We start from the raw sequence: 21,069 nt of genomic DNA, 5'->3' as shown, positions 1-21,069 counted from the left end.
GCAACACATGTGACCACAACACAGGGGAAGAAGGGAGCTGAGAATCTATAACCAGCCCAGCAACCGAAGACACCCACTGGTGGCGCGGCTTCAAAGCATAACATACAAGAAGCCACACAGTGCATCACCCATCTGAGATAGCAATTTTCCGCATAGACAACCAGCATCGAAAGCACCACCCCATAAGACGAAAAGGCACACTAAAGTCCACACACTACGCAATAATAAACAGGCAAACAGTTGCCACAATGGGCAAGGATAAGGTGACGACAAAAAAGTGTGGGCAACCAGAGCCCTATGGAGCAATTCACAACTGCTACCCTGCCTCTGCCAACTGAACCAAATGGACCGGAAGACAGGCAAAATCCGGAAGAAACCCTCTCCCTAAGGGATGTGATGACTGCCATTGCCAACTCACGGGCATCCATGGAAGTCAAAATGGATGGCATCTCAACAGAAGTTTCCCTGTTGCGGCATGATCTTCAGAAACTATCATCCCGCACCGGAGAGGCCGAAACTCGCATATCGGTCGCGGAGGATGAGCTGAGAGGTATGGGCCAACAAATGAACAGAGCGCTAGAACGCATTAAGGTACTGGAGAGCAGGGTGGAGGAGGGAGAAGGCAGGTCAAGAAGAAATAACATCCACATTCTTGGGCTGCCCGAAAAAACTGAAGGAGAGAGCATGGAACTCTTCCTGGAACAATGGCTTGTCGATCTGTTTGCTCCCAAGGCCCTCTCGACACTGTTCTCAATAGAAAGAGCACATCGAGCCCCAACAGCCGTCCCGATCCCTGGAAAACAACCGAGAACTGTTGTAGCGAAGATCCTTAACTACAGAGATCGGGACGCGGTGCTGCAGATGGCCAGGACAAAGGGAGAGATAACATACAATGGCTCCAGGATTGGCTTCTTTCCAGATTTCACTAGGAAAGTGCAAAAGATGAGAGGACAGACCAGCACTTAGAGGTAAGCTACATTTACGCGCAGCATGCTGAAAAGAAGCCATTGGAGGGTGGAATAGACTCTGGGGATAAACAGCAGAGGCCATTTGGGAAAGAATGTAGCCATTAACTTATGGACAGCATTTTCACAGGAAAACCTAGGAGGTAGATCTCCATAGTACATAGCACAACTTGAGTTGTTTTCCTAAACAAGAAACGAGACTCCAGAAGATGATAGTGTAATGGTGTTCCAGACAAAATCAATTAAAAATTTGCATATGTCTATTGCTTGACCACAGGGATAGGAGTAAGGAGAGATAACCAAATAGATCCCCTGACCGGATCAAAAGAGAAAAAAAGAAAAAAAGAAAAAAAGAATTTCCGCTACAGTGGAGACCATTGAAGATACACACTTCATTACCAAGCCTGGGACTCCACCACAGAGGTATGATGACCATTATCTCCCACAGGTGGTATTCCCAGAAATGTTTCGTTTTTAAATAGACCAGTTAGTACTTGAGACTGATACCAGTCCCCTTCTTTCTTGTCTTTTGTCCATATAGGACTAGGAATCGATTACCCTATCCAGTCTTGGACCCTAGAAGACACCCTCTAATACTTCACAGTGCTGAAGATAATGTTAAAGAATACAAGAATTGAAAAAAGTATTCGTCCTGAAGAAAGCGGCCACTAGAGAATCCCGCTGAAACTGGTTGACTATTCAATAGGCCTGGTGGATAACCCAGACCTTCATCCCCTTATAAAGAAAACTAAGGGCTTGTTTAAAGAAATTAAACCAGTTATCCACACACATTGTGTTTTCACCTAAAGTTTGGGCTAGCAAGGAATATGCGATTTGCCCCTTGTTTTTACAAAAATCTTTCCCACTGACAACTGTTCTCCTAATCAGTTGCTTTGGGTGTTGTATATTTTTGTGTTTTTAAGATAAGACACACACACTGGGGGTGACAAATTAAAAACAAAAAATCGACCTCCAATCGGTGTGCACGTACTAGACACCAGGAAAGTGTTTTAGAGAGTTTAGGGACAAGATCTCTACACCACTTGTAGCCGGCCCAGCAGCACCAACTAGGGCCCCTATTCAATTGGTACGAGATTATGCACAGATAGGGTCATTTAAATGTTTGGCTAGGGACTTAGCTATAGGAATAACTCTATAATTACTTTACCTTCTGTTGTTTGAGTGTTACAATAATTTGGCATAAGCAGGAGGGAACTGCCTTTAAAACTCCCCTTTGTGGTTACTCAATCTTCTGGCGGCGTCACAAACCGCGAGTTAGTGCACCAGTAGGTCACTTTAAACACGAATTACTCACAAGAAGAGATGCGGCACATGGACTCAAGTACTAATTTTTAACCGACAAAATACTGACAAGATGGCAGAAGCGACATATCTGGCATTTGCTGAAGAACTAGTAGAAGGGATTCTTGCAAACCCTTCAATACTGGGCGCAGAACAACAGGCTGCAATAGCGACCAAAGGAGATGAATGGAATGAACTAGAAGCACTGCGAAAAAAGCTGATTAGAACAGAACTACATGGGGCCATAATGACAGAATACCTTCGAGCACATATATTACCTAACGGTCTCATCATTAGGATAGAACCCAGAATCTTCCTTGAAGAACTTAAATTCAGGAAAGACTGGAGTTTCATTTCAAATAAATGTACCAGAGACTGGATTATATTAATCATCAACACAGCAAAGACAGTGTCTGAAAGATTAATGAATGAAATCCTCGCAAAACAAGATGCAATAACAACGAAAATGATCATAGGTGACTATCTGAAGAGTATGGCAACCCTAGATGCTACGATTAAAGAGTTCAAAGACCTTAACCTAAACAAAAAGGTAATCAAACTTAAGAAAGACATTGCAGCTTTCTCCCATGAGAAAAAATACCCATATACAACTGATACATACTATGAAGAACAAGAGAAGAATATCAATGCCCCGAACATGGGGTCCACAAGAGGTAGACAACAAAGAAACAGACCAAGACCTGGAAACTGGAACTTTTCCAGTGGGAGTTCTGATGAGGATGCAGGAAGAATTGGCAGCAATGTCACATTTGGGAACCAACAAAATAGAGGTGGTAACGCCCGGGGTTTTCAGGCCCCAAGAGGACGCGGCAGGGCCAGAGAATGGTGGCCGAACCAATCACCCAGGGTCACCAGGAACAGAGGGAAAGGGTGGTACCAGCAGGACACCATCCCACAGTACAACCCCTAATACCTGAGAGAAAATCTTTGGTGGTCAATCTATCCACCTTTACCCCCTCACACACTCAATTGAATGTGTTACAGAAGGGCCTTTCTTTTGTTCCCACATCTCTCCATGACCCTTTTCAGACAAGAATTGAAATCACCCAATTGATGAGAAAGATCAGGCTTAAACAGTTCTTTATGGAGAACATACATAGTGGACCCACAGATGTGACAGGACTACACAACAAATCTACATATTATCCTCCACCACACAGTATAAGTGTACAATCACAGACCTTTGAAAAACTAATTCTCAAGAAACTTGACGAAATTGAGGCAGAAGACAATTTGGGAACCTACCACAACATGACCAAACAGGAAGACCTAGCCCTTAAAGAACTGAAGAAAAACCCAGACATAATCATAAAACCCGCTGACAAGGGGGGAGCCATCGTCATTATGGACAAGATTGACTATGACAGAATGGTGAACGCATTAATAGATGACCGGACCACATACAGGAAACTTGGAAGTGATCCAACAGATAGACTCAGGAATCTGATTAATCCAATTATTGAAGAAGCGGAGGCAGAGGGACACATAAGTACCAAGGAATCAGCTTTCTTGACGCCAAAATACCCAAGATGCCCTCTTTTTATGCATTACCAAAAATACATAAGGGCGTCCTTCCAACTCCCGGTCGCCCCATAGTATCAGGGATTGGCTCTATCCTAGAACCTCTCTCGCAGTTTACTGACTTCTTTTTGAGAGAAGAAGTCAGCAAAATGCGCTCGTATATAAAAGACACCACAGCCATTTTGTTGTACCTAGACAGTCTTACTCTGGAGAATGAAGAGATTTACTTAGTAACTATGGATATAGAGTCATTATATTCTAAGATCCCTCAAGGAGAAACACTAAGGGTCATTGAAAGCATTTTACGAGCCAAGACATTGGACATGCCTGTGACATTGATCATGCAATTGGCAGAAATAGCCCTAACAAAAAACTATTTCATGAATGGGGATAACTTTTACGAACAGATAGCTGGAACAGCCATGGGCGCTACGTTTGCACCCACGTTAGCAAATCTATGTGTTGCCAATTTCGAAGAGAACTACATATACTCATAAACGAATCCTTTCATAACCAACATAATAAGTTGGCGTCGATATAACGATGATGTCTTCCTACTTTTCAATGGAGACGCAACAACTTTAAACAATTTTACTGAGTGGATCAATGGCCTGAACCCCTTCCTAAAATGTACCTCTGAGGCAAGTAAGTCCTCTGTAACATTTCTCGATCTAAAGATCACCAGGAAAGGCAATACATTTGAAACAACGGTTTTTCAAAAGCCCACTGACAGAAACTCTCTGTTGGATTACAACAGTTTTCACCAAAGGTCCCTGAAGGAGAACTTGCCCTTCGGGCAGTTCCTCCGATTCAGGAGGAACTGCACCTCAAGAGTTGAATATGACACACAAGCAATAATTTGCTTGCTCTCGAATAATTTACTTGAGAGAAACTATCCTTATAAAATCATTAAACAAGCGAAAAAGCGAGCAAGAAACATACCAAGAGAAGTAACCCTCAACCAACATGGCAGGAGACAAAGAGACGATAAAACCATCACAGCAGTATTCAGTCATTCTCCAATAATTAATCGCCTAAAAAAAGAAATTCGGAAGGCCTGGCACATACTCAATGTGGATGAACAGCAACTCCCAGAACCACAGTTTGCGATAAGGAGGAGAAAAAACCTAAGAGATTCACTAGTACACACTTATCAAGAATCACCACCTACTGTTGGTATAAACACTCTCTGGAACACAACAAAACCTCAGGGACACACACCATGTGGAACCTGCACTGTGTGTAAATACACACAACGTACCACAGCCATAGACATAGGGTGGAAGTATCCTTGGGAACAGAGAAACTTGACCAATTGTAATTCTACCAATGTAGTGTACCTCATACAATGCCCCTGTAATAAGAAATACATCGGGATGACGACACGGCCCATAAAAATACGGATAGGGGAGCACTGTTCCAACATCAGGACACAAAAGAGAACGGCCCCTTTGGTGGAACATTATATTGAAAAACACCACACTGTAGATGATCTTATGTGGACCATAATAGAAAAGGTAAAAGTACCCAAAAGAGGTGGTAATATCACAGCCCTCTTATTAAAAAGAGAACAACAATGGATATACAGAACCCGCAGCCATCTAATTGGCCTGAATGAGGAGATCTGCTGGCAAACCTTGGCAGTTTTATAATGATGGACTGATCGAGTTGCCAACCATAAAATAAAATAAACTGCAGCAATCGAACACCTGGCTCAGTATCCACTCTTCCCTTCGAGCATACTCTTGTTTGCAGCTTTTCCTATCCACTCACCTTGCCTAGTATAAATGACAAAAAGGAGATCCAGCGTAATACTGAAATCTCCTCCCTTGAGTATTCCCTGGCTGCTCCCTATACAATATACAGGGGGCGTCGGAAAATCCCAACAACAAACGGTCTGGCTGAAATACTTTGGAACATCAAGCTCCCATATGCACTACAATTCCCAAGCACCCCTTTTCCAGTGTCCATGGACGCACCCCCTTCGAAAAATCAGATTGTCTTGCTCTTTCTAACAACACGGTATGAAATTGAACCATGTTGGCTGTTAGTTCATTACACCATAAATGCGACCATACGACAAAAAAAAGCACCTTTCATAACGCGACTTCACGATATGATGCAATCGAGTCACGCGGCCGGCTGCAATCATAGCCCGGCTGATAGACAGGCTGAAATGGATTAGGGATACACGGCACATATGATAATAAGAATGGTGGTTCACTACATATCCCAGACGGCCTCAAGCCGCCGACACACGGGGAGCCGCCCACTTAGAAAAATGTAGCCCTGCAGCGAATCGTTACGGCTGGGCCAGATACACGTGACGCGATCACGCGATCACGTGATACAACAGCGCTGATCACGTGCCTGTGCGCCAGGATATAAAAACACGCCAAAAACAAGATGGCGGAGTACCGGACACTTTGAAAACGGACAGACCAGCACTTAGAGGTAAGCTACATTTACGCGCAGCATGCTGAAAAGAAGCCATTGGAGGGTGGAATAGACTCTGGGGATAAACAGCAGAGGCCATTTGGGAAAGAATGTAGCCATTAACTTATGGACAGCATTTTCACAGGAAAACCTAGGAGGTAGATCTCCATAGTACATAGCACAACTTGAGTTGTTTTGCTAAACAAGAAACGAGACTCCAGAAGATGATAGTGTAATGGTTTACAGACAAAATCAATTAAAAATTTGCATATGTCTATTGCTTGACCACAGGGATAGGAGTAAGGAGAGATAACCAAATAGATCCCCTGACCGGATCAAAAGAGAAAAAAAGAAAAAAAGAATTTCCGCTACAGTGAAGACCATTGAAGATACACACTTCATTACCAAGCCTGGGACTCCACCACAGAGGTATGATGACCATTATCTCCCACAGGTGTTATTCCCAGAAATTTTTCGTTTTTAAATAGACCAGTTAGTACTTGAGACTGATACCAGTCCCCTTCTTTCTTGTCTTTTGTCCATATAGGACTAGGAATCGATTACCCTATCCATTCTTGGACCCTAGAAGACACCCTCTAATACTTCACAGTGCTGAAGATATTGTTAAAGAATACAAGAATTGAAAAAAGTATTCGTCCTGAAGAAAGCGGCCACAAGAGAATCCCGCCGAAACCGGTTGACTATTCAATAGGCCTGGCGGATAACCCAGACCTTCATCCCCTTGTAAAGAAAACTAAGGGCTTGTTTAAAGAAATTAAACCAGTTATCCACACACATTGTGTTTTCACCTAAAGTTTGGGCTAGCAAGGAATATGCGATTTGCCCCTTGTTTTTACAAAAATCTTTCCCACTGACAACTGTTCTCCTAATCAGTTGCTTTGGGTGTTGTATATTTTTGTGTTTTTATGTCAAGACACACACATTGGGGGCGACAAATTAAAAACAAAAAATCAACCTGCAATCGGTGTGCACGTACTAGACACCAGGAAAGTGTTTTAGAGAGTTTAGGGACAAGATCTCTACACCACTTGTAGCCGGCCCAGCAGCACCAACTAGGGCCCCTATTCAATTGGTACGAGATTATGCACAGATAGGGTCATTTAAATGTTTGGCTAGGGACTTAGCTATAGGAATAACTCTATAATTACTTTACCTTCTGTTGTTTGAGTGTTACAATAATTTGGCATAAGCAGGAGGGAACTGCCTTTAAAACTCCCCTTTGTGGTTACTCACGCTTACCGAAACACACCTGGCGGGCACGAACTGCCAATTCTTCAAGAGAACAAAGTATAAAACAGCAGTCCACGCAGGTTTCTCCAAGGGTTCGAGGGGAGTGTTAATACTGATAAATAAACGAACCCCCATAGACATAACAAAAGTAATTCAAGATCCGGGGGGCAGATTTGTGTTTGTGCAAGGCACACTATGGAACCAAACCATAGCTACAATGGCGATCTACTCACCCCCAGCACTAATGACCCCTCTAATTGAGGAAATGAAGTGATGAGCATTGTTAAGGACCGCACACACCAAAGGGGAAGAAATCCGACACTGCCGACCAAGCTGGCTAGCTTTGCATCTGCACTGGGCCTGAAAGACGCATGGAGGGACCTTCATCCAGAGGAGAGACAATTCTCTTTCCACTCGGGTGCACACGGATCGATGTCCAGGATTGACTACTTTTTCCTCCCCGGCGAGAAAGTGCATAAAGTAATTGAGGCAACTTTTCAGCCCCGAGGAATATCGGATCACTCCCCACTCACGATGCTGCTCGAGACAGAAAGACCCCGTCCTCCACCGAAGTGGCGACTGAATGCATATTATCTAGGATTCCCGCAACTTACAGAGAAAATTCAAGAAGCAACTAAAATGTACTTTGATTTAAATCAGGATTCCGTGGATGATGCTGGAATAGTATGGGAAGCATACAAGGCGACCTTAAGGGGTGAAATTCTGAGCTGGACTTCAGCACACAAAAAAGCACACCAGTGAGAAGTGGCAGAAGCAGAAGCGGGGGTGAAGCGGGCTGAGGAGAACTTCATAAGCTCCGGTACGGAGGAAGACAACACATCCCTACAATTGGCACAAAAGAAGCTATACAACGTTGCGATAACATGTGCAAAACAAGCACACAGAACTATGCGTGCAAAAATATATGAAACGGGAGACAAAGCCAGCAAGATGCTGGCATGGTTGGAAAAGAGAGAAGAGAGCTACCCACAGGTACGTCGAATAAGCATCACGAACACTGAATGGGCCTCAACGGACTCGGGCATCGCGTAGGCCTTTGCAACCTAGTATGAAAGACTATATGCCCCGCCGACGATCCCACTGGATCCCAGCATGTTGGACACAATGACCATCCCAGCACTAAACGAAACCCAGAGGATGAATCTTGAGGCCGCAATAACGGAGGAGGAATTGACGACTGCCATCTCCCAGCTACAGAATGGGAAAACCCCAGGGCCTAATGGCCTTCCAGTGGAAATATGGAAAAAAATTGGCACAGGAGAAGTGGCGCCACACATGCTTAAAATGTTCTTACAGGCAAAGAAAAAAGGCATACTACCATCGGACCTAAGGAAACCTAACATAGTAGTGATACATAAGGAAGGCAAACCTCCAGATGCATGCAGCTCGTACCGACCAATCTCTCTCATTAACACCAAGGCCAAAATACTGGCAAAAATACTGGCCAACAGATTGCAAACAGTGATACCCTCCTTGGTCCATCCGGACCAATGCGGCTTTATGCCACAAAGATCCACACGAATGAACATCCACAGACTCCACGCTGCCATTGAAAAATCACCCACCCTACAGGACCCACTAGCATTGCTCACTATCGATTTTGAGAAGGCCTTTGATTCGGTTCACTGGCAGGCCCTATGGCTCATTATGGGCAGAATGGGATTTGGAGAGCACTTCACAAACTGGGTTAAACTCCTATACAATGCACCGATGGCAGAAATTAGAGTTAATGGCTGGTCCTCACACACCATAGCACTTGGGAAGGGTACTAGACAGGGGTGTCCCCTCTCTGCGATGATATTTGCACTCGCAATTGAACCACTAGTAATAATGCTAAGAGACTCCCTAAATTGGAAGGGGGTCCACTGGGCACAGAACTGGGAGGACAAGGTGTCCTTATATGCAGACGACCTCCTAATCTACCTAAGTGACCCAGCAGTCTCCTGTCCCATTGTTATGAATATACTAAACACTTATGGAAATTTTAGCGGGTTAAGGGTAAACTATGACAAATCCCTGCTGTTTCCGATCAAGGGGCTTGATGCAGCAACCCTAGATACTTGCCTATTTAAGACAGGGAAAGAGCAGTTCCGATACTTTGGGATACAAATCACGACAGACCTAACACAATATATAGAGAAAAACCTGCATCCAGTGAGGGATAGATTCGTAAATGACGTAAGACACTGGATGAACCTTCCGCTCACCCTGCTAGGGAGAGCTGCCTTATTCAAGATGTTGGCCCTCCCCCGGTTCCTATACGTCTTGCAGAACGCACCACTATATATACCTAAAATAGAATTTCGCAAAATAGATGAACCACTTAGAAAACTGCTATGGGGAGGAGGGCACCCCCGAATTGCACTAAAAACCCTACAGTGCTCGATATGGGAAGGAGGAATCGGACTCCCACACCTGCAGACATACTACTGGACAGCCAAAATGTCAGTGGTGAATGACATCCTGCATGTCGATCCAATGTTACCGCATAATAGAGCAGATACCCAGGCGGACCATGGGATCACCCCGCTAGAAAGCCTCTATCAAAAGAAAACACGACAAGCCACACCTACAATGATTGCTCAAAGAACGCAGATATGGATAGATACACATAAATACCTGGGATGGGAAGGGAAAGTCACATTGAAACAACCCCTGTGGTATAACAAACATCTCCCAGAACTTAAAGATATTCCCAAGTGGGTAACCTGGGAGGAGACGGGGATAAAGACACTGGAAGACATGGTACGTGATCGAGAAATCAAGACATTTCAAGTCCTGAGAGATGAATTTAATCTCCCCATCACAGAGCACTTCACTACCTGCAGATAAGACATGCACTCACGGCGAGCGAAATAGACATCCCAAATGTGCCAGAATGCACCCCAATCGAGAGAAACATCATGATGGATCGAATTGAACACAAAGTAACATCTACAATGTACAACGCCATCAACTTGTTTGCCACGAAGGAGCTCATAGGGCTCAAAGAGAAATGGGAAAGAGATGTAGGTCAAATACAAGCAGAGGACTGGACAGTGGCTCTTATGTACCCCCGAGAATCAGCAATCTCAGCCAGAATTAGGCTGATCCAGCTAAAAATCCTACATAGGATATACTATCCCAGAGAGGCCCTGCACCAATGGGGAAGTGCGATGGACCCCAACTGTCTAAGATGCCACCACCTGAGAGGAACCTTCTTCCACACTTTATGGGTATGTCCGCAGATACAAGACTTTTGGCAACAATGCTGCGATAGACTATCAACAGTACTTGGCCGTGAAATTCCGATGGATCCCAAACTCCTGATACTGGGGATAGATGCGGATATAGAGCTATCAAGATTTGAAAAACTCATGTTCGCAACAACCACAAGTCTTGCAAAAAGAAATATTGCTCAATTGTGGGGCTCACACACACCACCGCGGTACGACAAATGGGTAACGGATGTAGACGTGTGTGTGCAAATGGAAGTGAGAGTGTATACTACAAGGGGGTGCCCAGAGAAAGCGGCCAAAATATGGCAAAGATGGGAGGACAACTGAAGGCTAATAAAGAAGAGCCATAGAAACACTGAATGCTAAGCAATGAACTGATATAAGTGATCGAAACGAACTCAAGATCTATTAGATGTAAGAACTATATAATGCATGCAAAGATAAGCCAGATGCCGGGAAGAAGTGTATACCTGTGTGTTTAAATGTAGTGACTAAGGGTTAATTATGTATCTTGGTTGTGTTTTGCTTGTACCTATAAAACAATAAAAAATATTTTATTTAAAAAAAAAAAGCAAAAGCAAAAAGAAATATATTTTTTTTGTTCACAATGAACTACTGGGAATGCTATTTTCCATGCACAGTTCAGAGCGAAGAAAAAAAAACTTTTTTTCCCTTCAAATTTCGCAGGGTGGCCAATGGGGGGGCCAGCATCTTTATAAGGGTGGCCATGGCCCCCCTTGGCCACCCCTTGGGGGCGCCCCTGCTTGGTCCTATCATCATATCATTTCCTTTGACTTACTACCACATGTACGTTTGCTATATTCGTCTAAGCTGGCCAAAAGAAGTAAACTGGCTAGAAATTTCAGGAAGATTACTCGTGAGACTCTGGCAGATACTGTCATTCCCCACCTTGCTAAAGTTTCACCTTTTGGGGGAGGTGGACTATCTGGTATCAACCTTCCAACAAGCAATTGGGAAGGCAGTAGACACACTTGCCCCTCTGCAAGAAAAAATTAATAAAAGATAAGAATAGGAAAATCATCTGGTTTAATATAGCGAATATTGAAGCTACAAATATAAACAATCCAGAGAATGGCTATGGCGGAAAAACCCTTGCCCCAATGCTGAACTCATATACAAGGGATCTGTTGATCTATATAGGCGATTCATTCTAGCAGCTAAACAAGCCAGTAATAATGGCAGAATTTGCAAAGACAAATCCAGCTCAAGGGAGCTCTTTACTAGTGTATGCGAGTTTGAAGCAAAAAATAAGAAACCTACAATTGCTAAAAGTGACTCATGGGGCCTCATTACGAGTATGGAGGCAGCCATGGTGCTATTAGCAATTGTAGGTCTCTTATTTTTTACCGGGTTTTTTACCGGCTCCAATACCGGGTTCCTTCAATGGGGAATAACTGGGTCATTCCAACATAGGAGGACCCGGTAATTCCTCCTTGAAGGAACCATTCCCCATTCGAGCCCCCATAGGGCTCAATGGGAATCGGGAGGGAGCTAATAACGGGCATGTTAATAACGGCCCATTATTAGCTCCCTGTTCCCCTCGCGGGACCCGGAAAGGACGTCTGGTTTTACCAGATGTCTGTTCCAGGTCCCGCAAAGCGAACCTGATAAAAGGCGCTCCCGGTCCCGTACCGGCACGCTTCATTACTGCCAGGGTCGTAATGAGGCCCATGGTGTCAAGCGGTGTCCAGTCAAAGGGTCGAATTCAAAAGGGTCGAATACAATACATTCGACGTAAAAGGACCGGAAAAAAATTATCGAATGCCTTTTTTTAAATGTATTTTTTTTTGGCCGTGGTATAGGTTAAATTTGTGCTTTTTGCCCAAAAAACAGGGGTTTGTGGGGGGACCCCCCCAAAAAAAAAAGTGCATTCCAAATTTTTTTTGGTCCTTTTGATTCGAAATAATTGTATTTCGAAACTTTGTATTCGTGCCAATTGCACCTGGAGTGCCCTTATGCTGATTTACCACCAGTTAAACCATCTATTCAATCTCTAGAAGACCAGCCACTGTTTTTACATTTTCCCAGGTCTACGTGAGGGAGGTTCAGACTATGCTAGCTGACATGAAACCAACTTCTTGTCTGGGTGACATCTGCCCAGTCTTGGTGATCCGGGAGTCTGTCTCCATTATTCCAAGGATAAATAATGCCTCCTTTGCGGAATCCCATGTCCCAGCCACACTGAAGGAGGCCTGGATCTCCCCGCTTCTAAAGAGGACGAGCTAGACTCTGCAGCTGCTATTCATTAAAGACCAATCACTAATGTCTCTTTCCTTCATACGATCCTGGACAAAATAGCCACTGTGCAGAAACATATGATCTGCTAGGTGCCCTCCTATCAGGTTTCGAGCCCAGGCACTCCTTGACCTACAGTCCAACATATTGAGTACAATTGACGGTAAGTGAGTCACACTTCTAATGCTCCCAGATCTGTCTGCCGCCGCCGCGTTTGATCTTATAGATCACACCCTGCTCATCAAAAAGCTGATTGAGTTTGGTCGCTTTCCAGAAAGTGTTGTTTCCTAGATGGAGTGTTTCCTGGTCCTCCATGTGACCAGAATGACTGTAGAAGAGTTTCAAGCATCCTCTGTCCATCAGACCTGTGGTGGGCCCTATTGGACAGTATGGGTGTCTGCTATATGAACTACGTGGACGACACCCAGGTCTTGATGAAACTCTCGGGTGACTACACCAAGGATACCCAGATGGTGGATAGAATGTTTGCCTCAATTCAATTTCTGGATGATAACAAACTTATTGGCCCTTAATAATGACAAGACCAAATTGCTGATCCTAGGCTCAGGACCTAGGTTAAAGAAGTTGGACCCTTTATACAGCTGTTTCCTTATTCCTGGCTGGCTGGAGTTGTAGGTTGCTGTCGAAAAGAACCCCAAGATTGTGAGCCATTGATAAAGAGGTTGGGGGAAAAGAGATAGGAAATAGGAGGGTAGGGTTGTTGTTGGAGGCAGAAAGAAAGATGACTTCTGTCTTTAAAGAATTTGCAATGAGGCAGCATAGAGCCACCGAGTGGTGGATGACAGCTAAGCAGTTGATTACACATTTGGAAAAAGCATGGGAGTATCTGATTATCGTCAGTGAAGAGGTGATAGTTAAAACCAAAGGAGGAAATTAATTTGCTGACAAAAGAGGTTATATGATCAAGAGGAATGAGCTTCAAACTGATCCTTGAGAAGTATGATGGGGTATCAGGGAGGAAGTGTGGGAGTCCAATGAGTTGTAGAAGGAGCAATGGGAGGGATTGGCATACACCCATACTGTCCCTGACGCCAGGAAGGGGAAGAGTTTGAAGAAGGGTGGGATGATTCATAGTGCCACAGACAGTGGAAGGATCCTTGAAGGATGAGAATGGAGAAGAGGTGAGAGGGGTGCACAGTGGAAAGAGACTTGGTGATGTGGATTAGATCAGTCTCTGTGAAGTGGTATGACCAGAATCAAGATTGGAAAGAGGTCAGTAAGTGAGTGTATCTTGAAATAGTTGGCAATTAACTGATTCATGTTGAAGTTGTTGAGCAGTTTCGTATAAGAGGTCAAGATTAGATTAGAAGGCCTTGAGGTTGCCCAGTGAATGATAGATGAAGAGGATAGTAGGAGATCTGGGAGCCAGGAATTGGGCTGAGATATACTCAAAGGAGGAGAGAGTGAAATCACAGAGGCGAAGGGGTAGTTATGAGGTGTCTTTGCTAATGATGATTCCAATAACACCACCTTGTTTGGAGAGATGAAGGGAGTGAATGAAAGAAAGATAAGCTAGTGTGAAGGGTGGCAGTGTCCCGGGAAGGAATCCAGGTTTCATTTATAGCCATCACTGAGAGTTTAGGGTGTTGCGAAGATGAGGCTGGAGTGGGTGGGTCGGAAGAGAGGATCTGCCTGAGCGGCTTTTGGAAGGAGTGCAAAGAATGGCTATGAGGAGACAGGGGGAGTGGAGGGCCATGGTATGAAGAGACGGAAGAACAATAAGGAGGAGGAACAGGGTTGGATTTATCATGGTAGGTAAGGATTGATGAGGAGGTGTAGGCGGCGAGAGCACAGGGTCTTAGGTTACCAAACAGTGTAAACTAAAAGAACACAGGGTCACAAGTGACCAAAGAGTGCGATTTAAAAAATCACAGCGTTCTAGGCGACCAACAGTGCAGTTTAAATAAAACGCTGGGTGTTCTTTTCCACTATAAAGGGTGCAATCATGAAGCCGTTTTCTTGCATTCTGATATTCAAAATACATGGCCGATGCTGTGGACATCTTGACTTTAATGGCAAAGCATGTCAATGTTGTAAGTAACTAAGCTTCTGATGCCAATAACAGGCATATGATCAAAACTGTTACATGATGTTAGAACCAGAACAAATACCAGAACCCAGGATGGGAATGGCTTTCAGATGGAGATTGCTAGGGAAGCATCTATGCAATGCCTATGCAAAAGTCACACCAAGTGGCGTTGTCATCTCTTTGTTGCAACTGTCTCTCTCTCTGATGCAGATCTTCTCTGTGTGGGCCTTGATAAGCAAAGGCTAATCGACAAGTCTTTGTTTTACGAGCATTATTATATTAAGTGTTCCATGGATCATAAATGGCAGGCCTTTGAAATGAGTTCATCTTCTGATCACTGAGTAGAGTGAAGCACTATAATAGATTGCAGTTAGTCTTAGACAAGTTACTATAGTCTGGTGATAGGTAACTATGTTAGTCATAGTTCGGAGGCCATTAGCCATGTAACTCAGAATATGGTGCTCGTCAGTCACTACCTACCTCACTTTGCAGTGCCTGGTTTCTAAAGGACGGTGGCGAGCACTATTTGTTTATGTATTATTACCATTCACCATTAGAAGAGCTCAGGTATAGAAGTGCTGTGGGATGTTACTTGGATTATTAACTCCTTATAACACCATAAGTGGTTTCTTTGAAATTAGACCTGCTTAAATTAACATGATAATCAAAACAATCTTATGTTCATCCACGTTCATATTCCAAATTCCCCACACGTTATCTCTGAATCATAGCATCTCACCTACATGTGTCATTAAAACATGCATTTACATATACAATTACCCAAAGTTTGCCTTGCCTTGTTTTCTGCATATTCATATTATAATCTTAAATGGTGGATTTGGATTAACCTGTGATCCCCGCCAAGTGTTAAACAGGTCCTTCCAGTCTTCTTGACTTCAGTCACAGCTTTTGCCAGCTTTTCGTTAGCTTGCCCTACAGTCCTGGGATTCTTAACATTAAGGAAAGGCTCGTCGTTGGCAACATCAGGAAAATGCAGGTCTCCGTAGTCCTTCACATCATACGCTGTGCAAATGTAAACAGGGAAAGATGTTATAGGAGTTACCCCGACATAAAAGAGAATATGCACGCTGGCCCTACTCTTGACCATGCATGCACAGTTTTAGCACAGCTCACAATTGATTACAGTTCTTCGGATTTGTCTATTATTTTGATTTGTCTCTCGCAAGAACTCATTTGTGTTGGGGACTTGTTGGATGAAGCACCATCTTCAACTCCCCATTCCTAACACATGTGGCACACATTTTGTAGCACCCAACAGGGGATTTTTCACCATACGGAGAGTTAGTAATGTCTGCGCACCTGTGGAGTACCTGGAGAGTACTGTTTGGCTGTGGTGTCTGTGGGAGAGACTGGTGAAAAGCAGCAAGATGAAGAACAAACGTTTTCTGGACATTAATGGGACATTTAAAAGCACGTTTACTGATACAGACTTTGGCCACACCCCCTTTTCACCCGCAACACCATAAAACAGTGCCTTGCGTGCACTTGCGCGCGCGCACACACACGTGGAGTACCTGGAGAGTACTGTGTGGCTGTGGAGTCCTTGGGAGAGACTGGTGAAAAGCAGCAAGGTATTTATGGATTGCAAATGCAGCGTTGGCACCTGAGGCTGCTATGTTGGCTTTTGGATAAATAACTGCTTCCTTATTACTTCCAGACTAAGAACAAACGTTTTCTGGACATTAATGGGACATATAAAAGCAAGTTTACTGATACGGACTTGGGCCACACCCCCTTTTCACCCACAATACCATAAAATAGCACCTTGCATGCCCCTGCGCGCGCACCTGTGGAGTACAAGAAAAGTACTGTTTGGGTTGTGGGGTGGTGTGGGGCAGACAAAGTAATTCTCGGGTAAAAGCGTCCTTATTGGTAAAAAGAAGGTTCTTGTGCGTGGTGATTCTGCTAGGTGACAAGCTTAACTTGGAGATATTTTATTAATTGATAAGTGCTTGTGGTGCTCATAAGCAAATAAGCCGCTGTATGATACGAGGTATATATGATTGTGCGGCTAAAATGTTTTCATAAGGCTGTGGATATGAGGTCGTAACCATTGGTTAGAATTGTTGGCGGTGGGGGCTGTGTCTCCAGTAGCCACCAGATAAACGAGGCACCTAATTTATACTCTAGGAACTTATGGCATTTCCTGGTTTGGTGCTAATACACATATTTGACGCACTTCCGTGCTGTCAGTATGCCAGCGATAAACCGCTGTTACCAACTGCAGAGTAAAGAGAGGCTGATATGTGATCGTTCACTTCCTGCAGCCAAAGTGATTGCTAAAAATAAAACAAGAAAAGGAAACAACTCTGTAGGTACCACGCGGGTGGTCATAATAGATGCCATTGTTGTGGAGGAAAACATCAATAATGATGACAGAGGCAAAATCACGGCGTTCCTAAAACCTAAAGATATGAATCCACCAAGTGTAAAAAAATTGCGAGAATGCCACAGTCACAACTCTGCAGGTGCTGCCCAAAGTGGAAATCCCACAGCCCTTGCTCTATCGGTGGCGAATCCCATTGATAAAAACTCACTATTAAATATAATGCTTAATTTACAGGCAGCTTCTAGTGGAAAGGTGACAGCTATGGTGGATGCCCAAGTAATATTCTCGGTTTCACAAGCAAATAGAACTTTCATCTCAGCTACAACCTTTCCAAATCAGCATGTTTAATGCAGATTGCAGAAAATGCTCACTCATCTTCCCTCTCACACCATACTAGCTTTACTGATATAGATTATCTGGACTTAGAAATCTGTAGGGAGCCAGAGTCACTTATGATCCCGAAAGCCTTGTTTACGATCTGTAGTCATATACAAACTGAACAACAAATTATCAAACAGGGCCTGGCGAGTTTGGTAGATGTGGTTCTATCCTCACATGACTCCCTGGTCGAGGGGAAATATAAAGAAACTCTGAATAAATTCAATGATGTTAGAGGGCCTACAAATAGCGATGTGGGGGCGTATATAGCCCAACTGCATCCACAAGAGCAAATGGCAATGGACGCACCAAGTAAGGGAAGCAAAGGTACAAATATGAACCCTAGTGTGCCCGAAGCAGAAGTGATGATAAACATCAGCCAGGACGCAGGCACCTTGGTTATAAATTATAGACTCACTCCTCCAAATAATAAAAGAACCGAGAAAAGAAAGCATATAGTGAATAAGAACAAAGAAGTTGCTATTAAAGAAATTGAAGGGGAAGGCCACATTGGAGCCTCAATCCCTCGAAACTGCTTTGTCACAGAAAGGATATGTGTGGAGAATGAGAAGGGTTTCGAAATCATTAATAACAAAAATTTAGTTCCTAAAAAGACTAGAGATAAGAAGGCAGAAATCCAGATCCAGGAAAATAAAAGCAAGGTAAATATGGAAGGAAAGAACACAGGGGTCAAAGAATTCACTGTTGGAGATGACTTCAGAAAGTTATAGCCTCCCCTGGCAAGAGATAAATGTAAAGGCTATGGCCCTTATTACGACCCTGGCGGAGAACCATGGTGCAATTTGCACCATGGTCCATGGCGCTAAGCTGCCAACTCCGCCATGGTGGTTGGCGGACTTACCGCCCCATTCCGACCTTGGCGGGGCGGTAAGTCCCCAATCCCCATTTACCCTTCCCCATTCCCATTTTTGCCCCATAGGGTATAATGGGAGTGGGGAAGGCGTTAATTACGCCACCGTAAATTACGGTGGCGTAATTAACAACAAGTCCCGTAGCGCCATGGATTTTTCCGCCTGGAAAAATCAGGCGAAAAAAGCACCATGGCGCTACGGGAACTCGTAGTCAGGCGGAAAGGTACGCCATGCTTTACGCCGGCGTAAACCCCTTTCCGCCAGGGTCGTAATGAGGGCCAATGTCTGTGGCTTTCGCGCAGAATAACGAACATAGAGTGAATGTGAATGATGATGATACACAGCTTCTTAGTGCCTTAAAGGCATTACTGAACATGAATGACTTTCTCATTATGCCAAAATCTCCTCCTTGTAAAAAGATAAGGATCCATGATGTATATGGCACTAAAGAAAGCCCTTATCTAAAGAGAACGAATGCACTGGAACTTATCCACCAAGTACATAAGTTAAAAGCTATATCTTCACAAGATCTCACCCTGGTGGAAATTCCCCATGTTGAGTGGGAAGAAAATTGGTCAGTGCTTCATTCGGCCTCCCCAATAGTCACTGAGGTTATCATGTCCCAAGCCTTAACTTTTGTGAACATGGGCCATAGTTTCGAAAGGCTGATAGAACCAACAAAGACACATAGTCCATTGAAAAAAGAAGGGACTAAATACGGACAATTTATCTAAAGAGGTGATAAACGATATTGTGGCCAAGATATGTGAGCCTTTATATGACGTAAATACTAAGAAAACAAACAAGCGATGTATCTCGAGTGAGGAAGATGTTGCATGACCTAATAACCAACATCTTAGGCTGTTGTAATTAATTTCATGGTACACTAGAGACTTTGGCTCGTTTATTTTTAATCAGGAGGGACTTAAACATCTGTTGGGCTCTCAGATGTTTCTGCTACAAGAGACATGGCTCATGAAGCTGTTCTATTTGGACGGCTATTATATAGCACAAACTCTAGCTAAACAAAATGCCAAAGGTAGGCCTTTTGGTGGTTTAATCACAGGGGTTGCTTCTATTTTAGTGGCCACAGGATTTGTCATTGGGTAAAAAGATGATAAAGTACAAGCAACAGTGATCCAGCTACCTGCGGGAGAGGGTGTCTGTATATTAAAATGCTTTTGATCAACATTTACAATCCGCTGTAAAATGTAAAAACTGGGCATCATTACGAGTCCGGCGGTAACCAGGCATTAAACCACCTAGTTACCCTCGGACTTGTATTACCATTCCGCCTCCGTGATTCCCAGAATTACCGCGGCATTACAACCCCAGTGTCCCGGGAATTCCGGAGGCGGAATGGTGTAAATCCCCATTCCCATCGGACTCAATGGGAATGGGGATCATGGAACCACCGGCACCATCTCGTGATGGTGCCGGTGTTTCCTCGTCCGCCTTCAGGCGGGCGGTGGTAAACCCGCCAGGTCAGACCTGGCGGGAACGCCACCTCCCGCCTGCAGGACTCGGGATCGGGCGGGTTTACCGCCACTGTTATTTCCGAACCGCCCGACCTGTAATGAGGCCCACTGTCTTGATTATTTCTTATGTTGAATTATTAATTATGAAATGGAATAAGGAACACCCTGGGGAATTACTCTTCATTGTAGGAGACTTAGATCATCAACTGCCATGTTTCACTAAATGTAAAGGCCTGAGGAGATATGAGGGGCCTAATCGGTGCATTAGGTATGGCACCCAAGCAATCAGCTTTGAAGCTGAAGAGCTAGAAAATCACACAAATAGTTGGTCAAGTTTCTTTTGCACTGCTCAATTGGTTCAACTGATAGATGTGAGCAAAGATAGCCCACTTTTCACTTAGGCCAACGGCTATAGATGCTCTTGGATAGACTTCTTTCTTACCGATGAAGGTGGCTATGATTTAATAAGAAGCTTCAAATTAGTACAGAATATTGTTAGTGATCATGTCATTCTGGAATTTAAATTAGAAAATTAGGTAATTATGGATTAATATCTACTACCCGGAAATGATGAGATCAACAATTCAGGCAATAGAGATTTGAGATGGCATCTTTGATGTCATGGGTGTTTGTCCTTGCAGTGCACACTGGTGGCACGAGTTGCTTAGCTTACCATAACTGTCAAATTTATTTTTTTCTCGGTTTTACCTGTAACCATAACGTCCCTGTAACAATGTTTTTCCATTGAATTTCATTGTTTTTTTTCTAGTGTAACTTAACCATATTGTCCCTTTAACAATGTTTTTGTTAGTGAATTTCATAGGTTTTTAGCAGGGCACTGTAAAGAGGATAGGTATTTGGTATGGCAACATGACCATAACGTCCCGTTAAAAACAGTTTGTTACTGATTCTTTGACTGCCCTCATGATAAACGTGTGGGAAGAGCAAAT

General features: G+C 43.8%; 1 protein-coding gene across 1 annotated transcript in view; it reads right to left on the bottom strand.

Moving 5' to 3' along the window:
• ARG1 (arginase 1) overlaps positions 1–21,069 on the bottom strand; it is a 334,173-nt gene that overhangs the window by 115,262 nt on the left and 197,842 nt on the right. Inside the window, exon 3 of the mRNA XM_069607405.1 lies at positions 15,890–16,064. Within this exon, the coding sequence (XP_069463506.1) occupies positions 15,890–16,064 (175 nt within the window). The remainder of the gene's footprint in view (positions 1–15,889; positions 16,065–21,069) is intronic.

This window comes from Ambystoma mexicanum, chromosome 4q, assembly GCF_040938575.1.
Source record: "Ambystoma mexicanum isolate Mex_15411 chromosome 4q, UKY_AmexF1_1, whole genome shotgun sequence".
Taxonomy (NCBI): domain Eukaryota; kingdom Metazoa; phylum Chordata; class Amphibia; order Caudata; family Ambystomatidae; genus Ambystoma; species Ambystoma mexicanum.
Note: the sequence above shows the minus strand (reverse complement) of the source record. Positions and strands in the feature narration are given on the sequence as shown.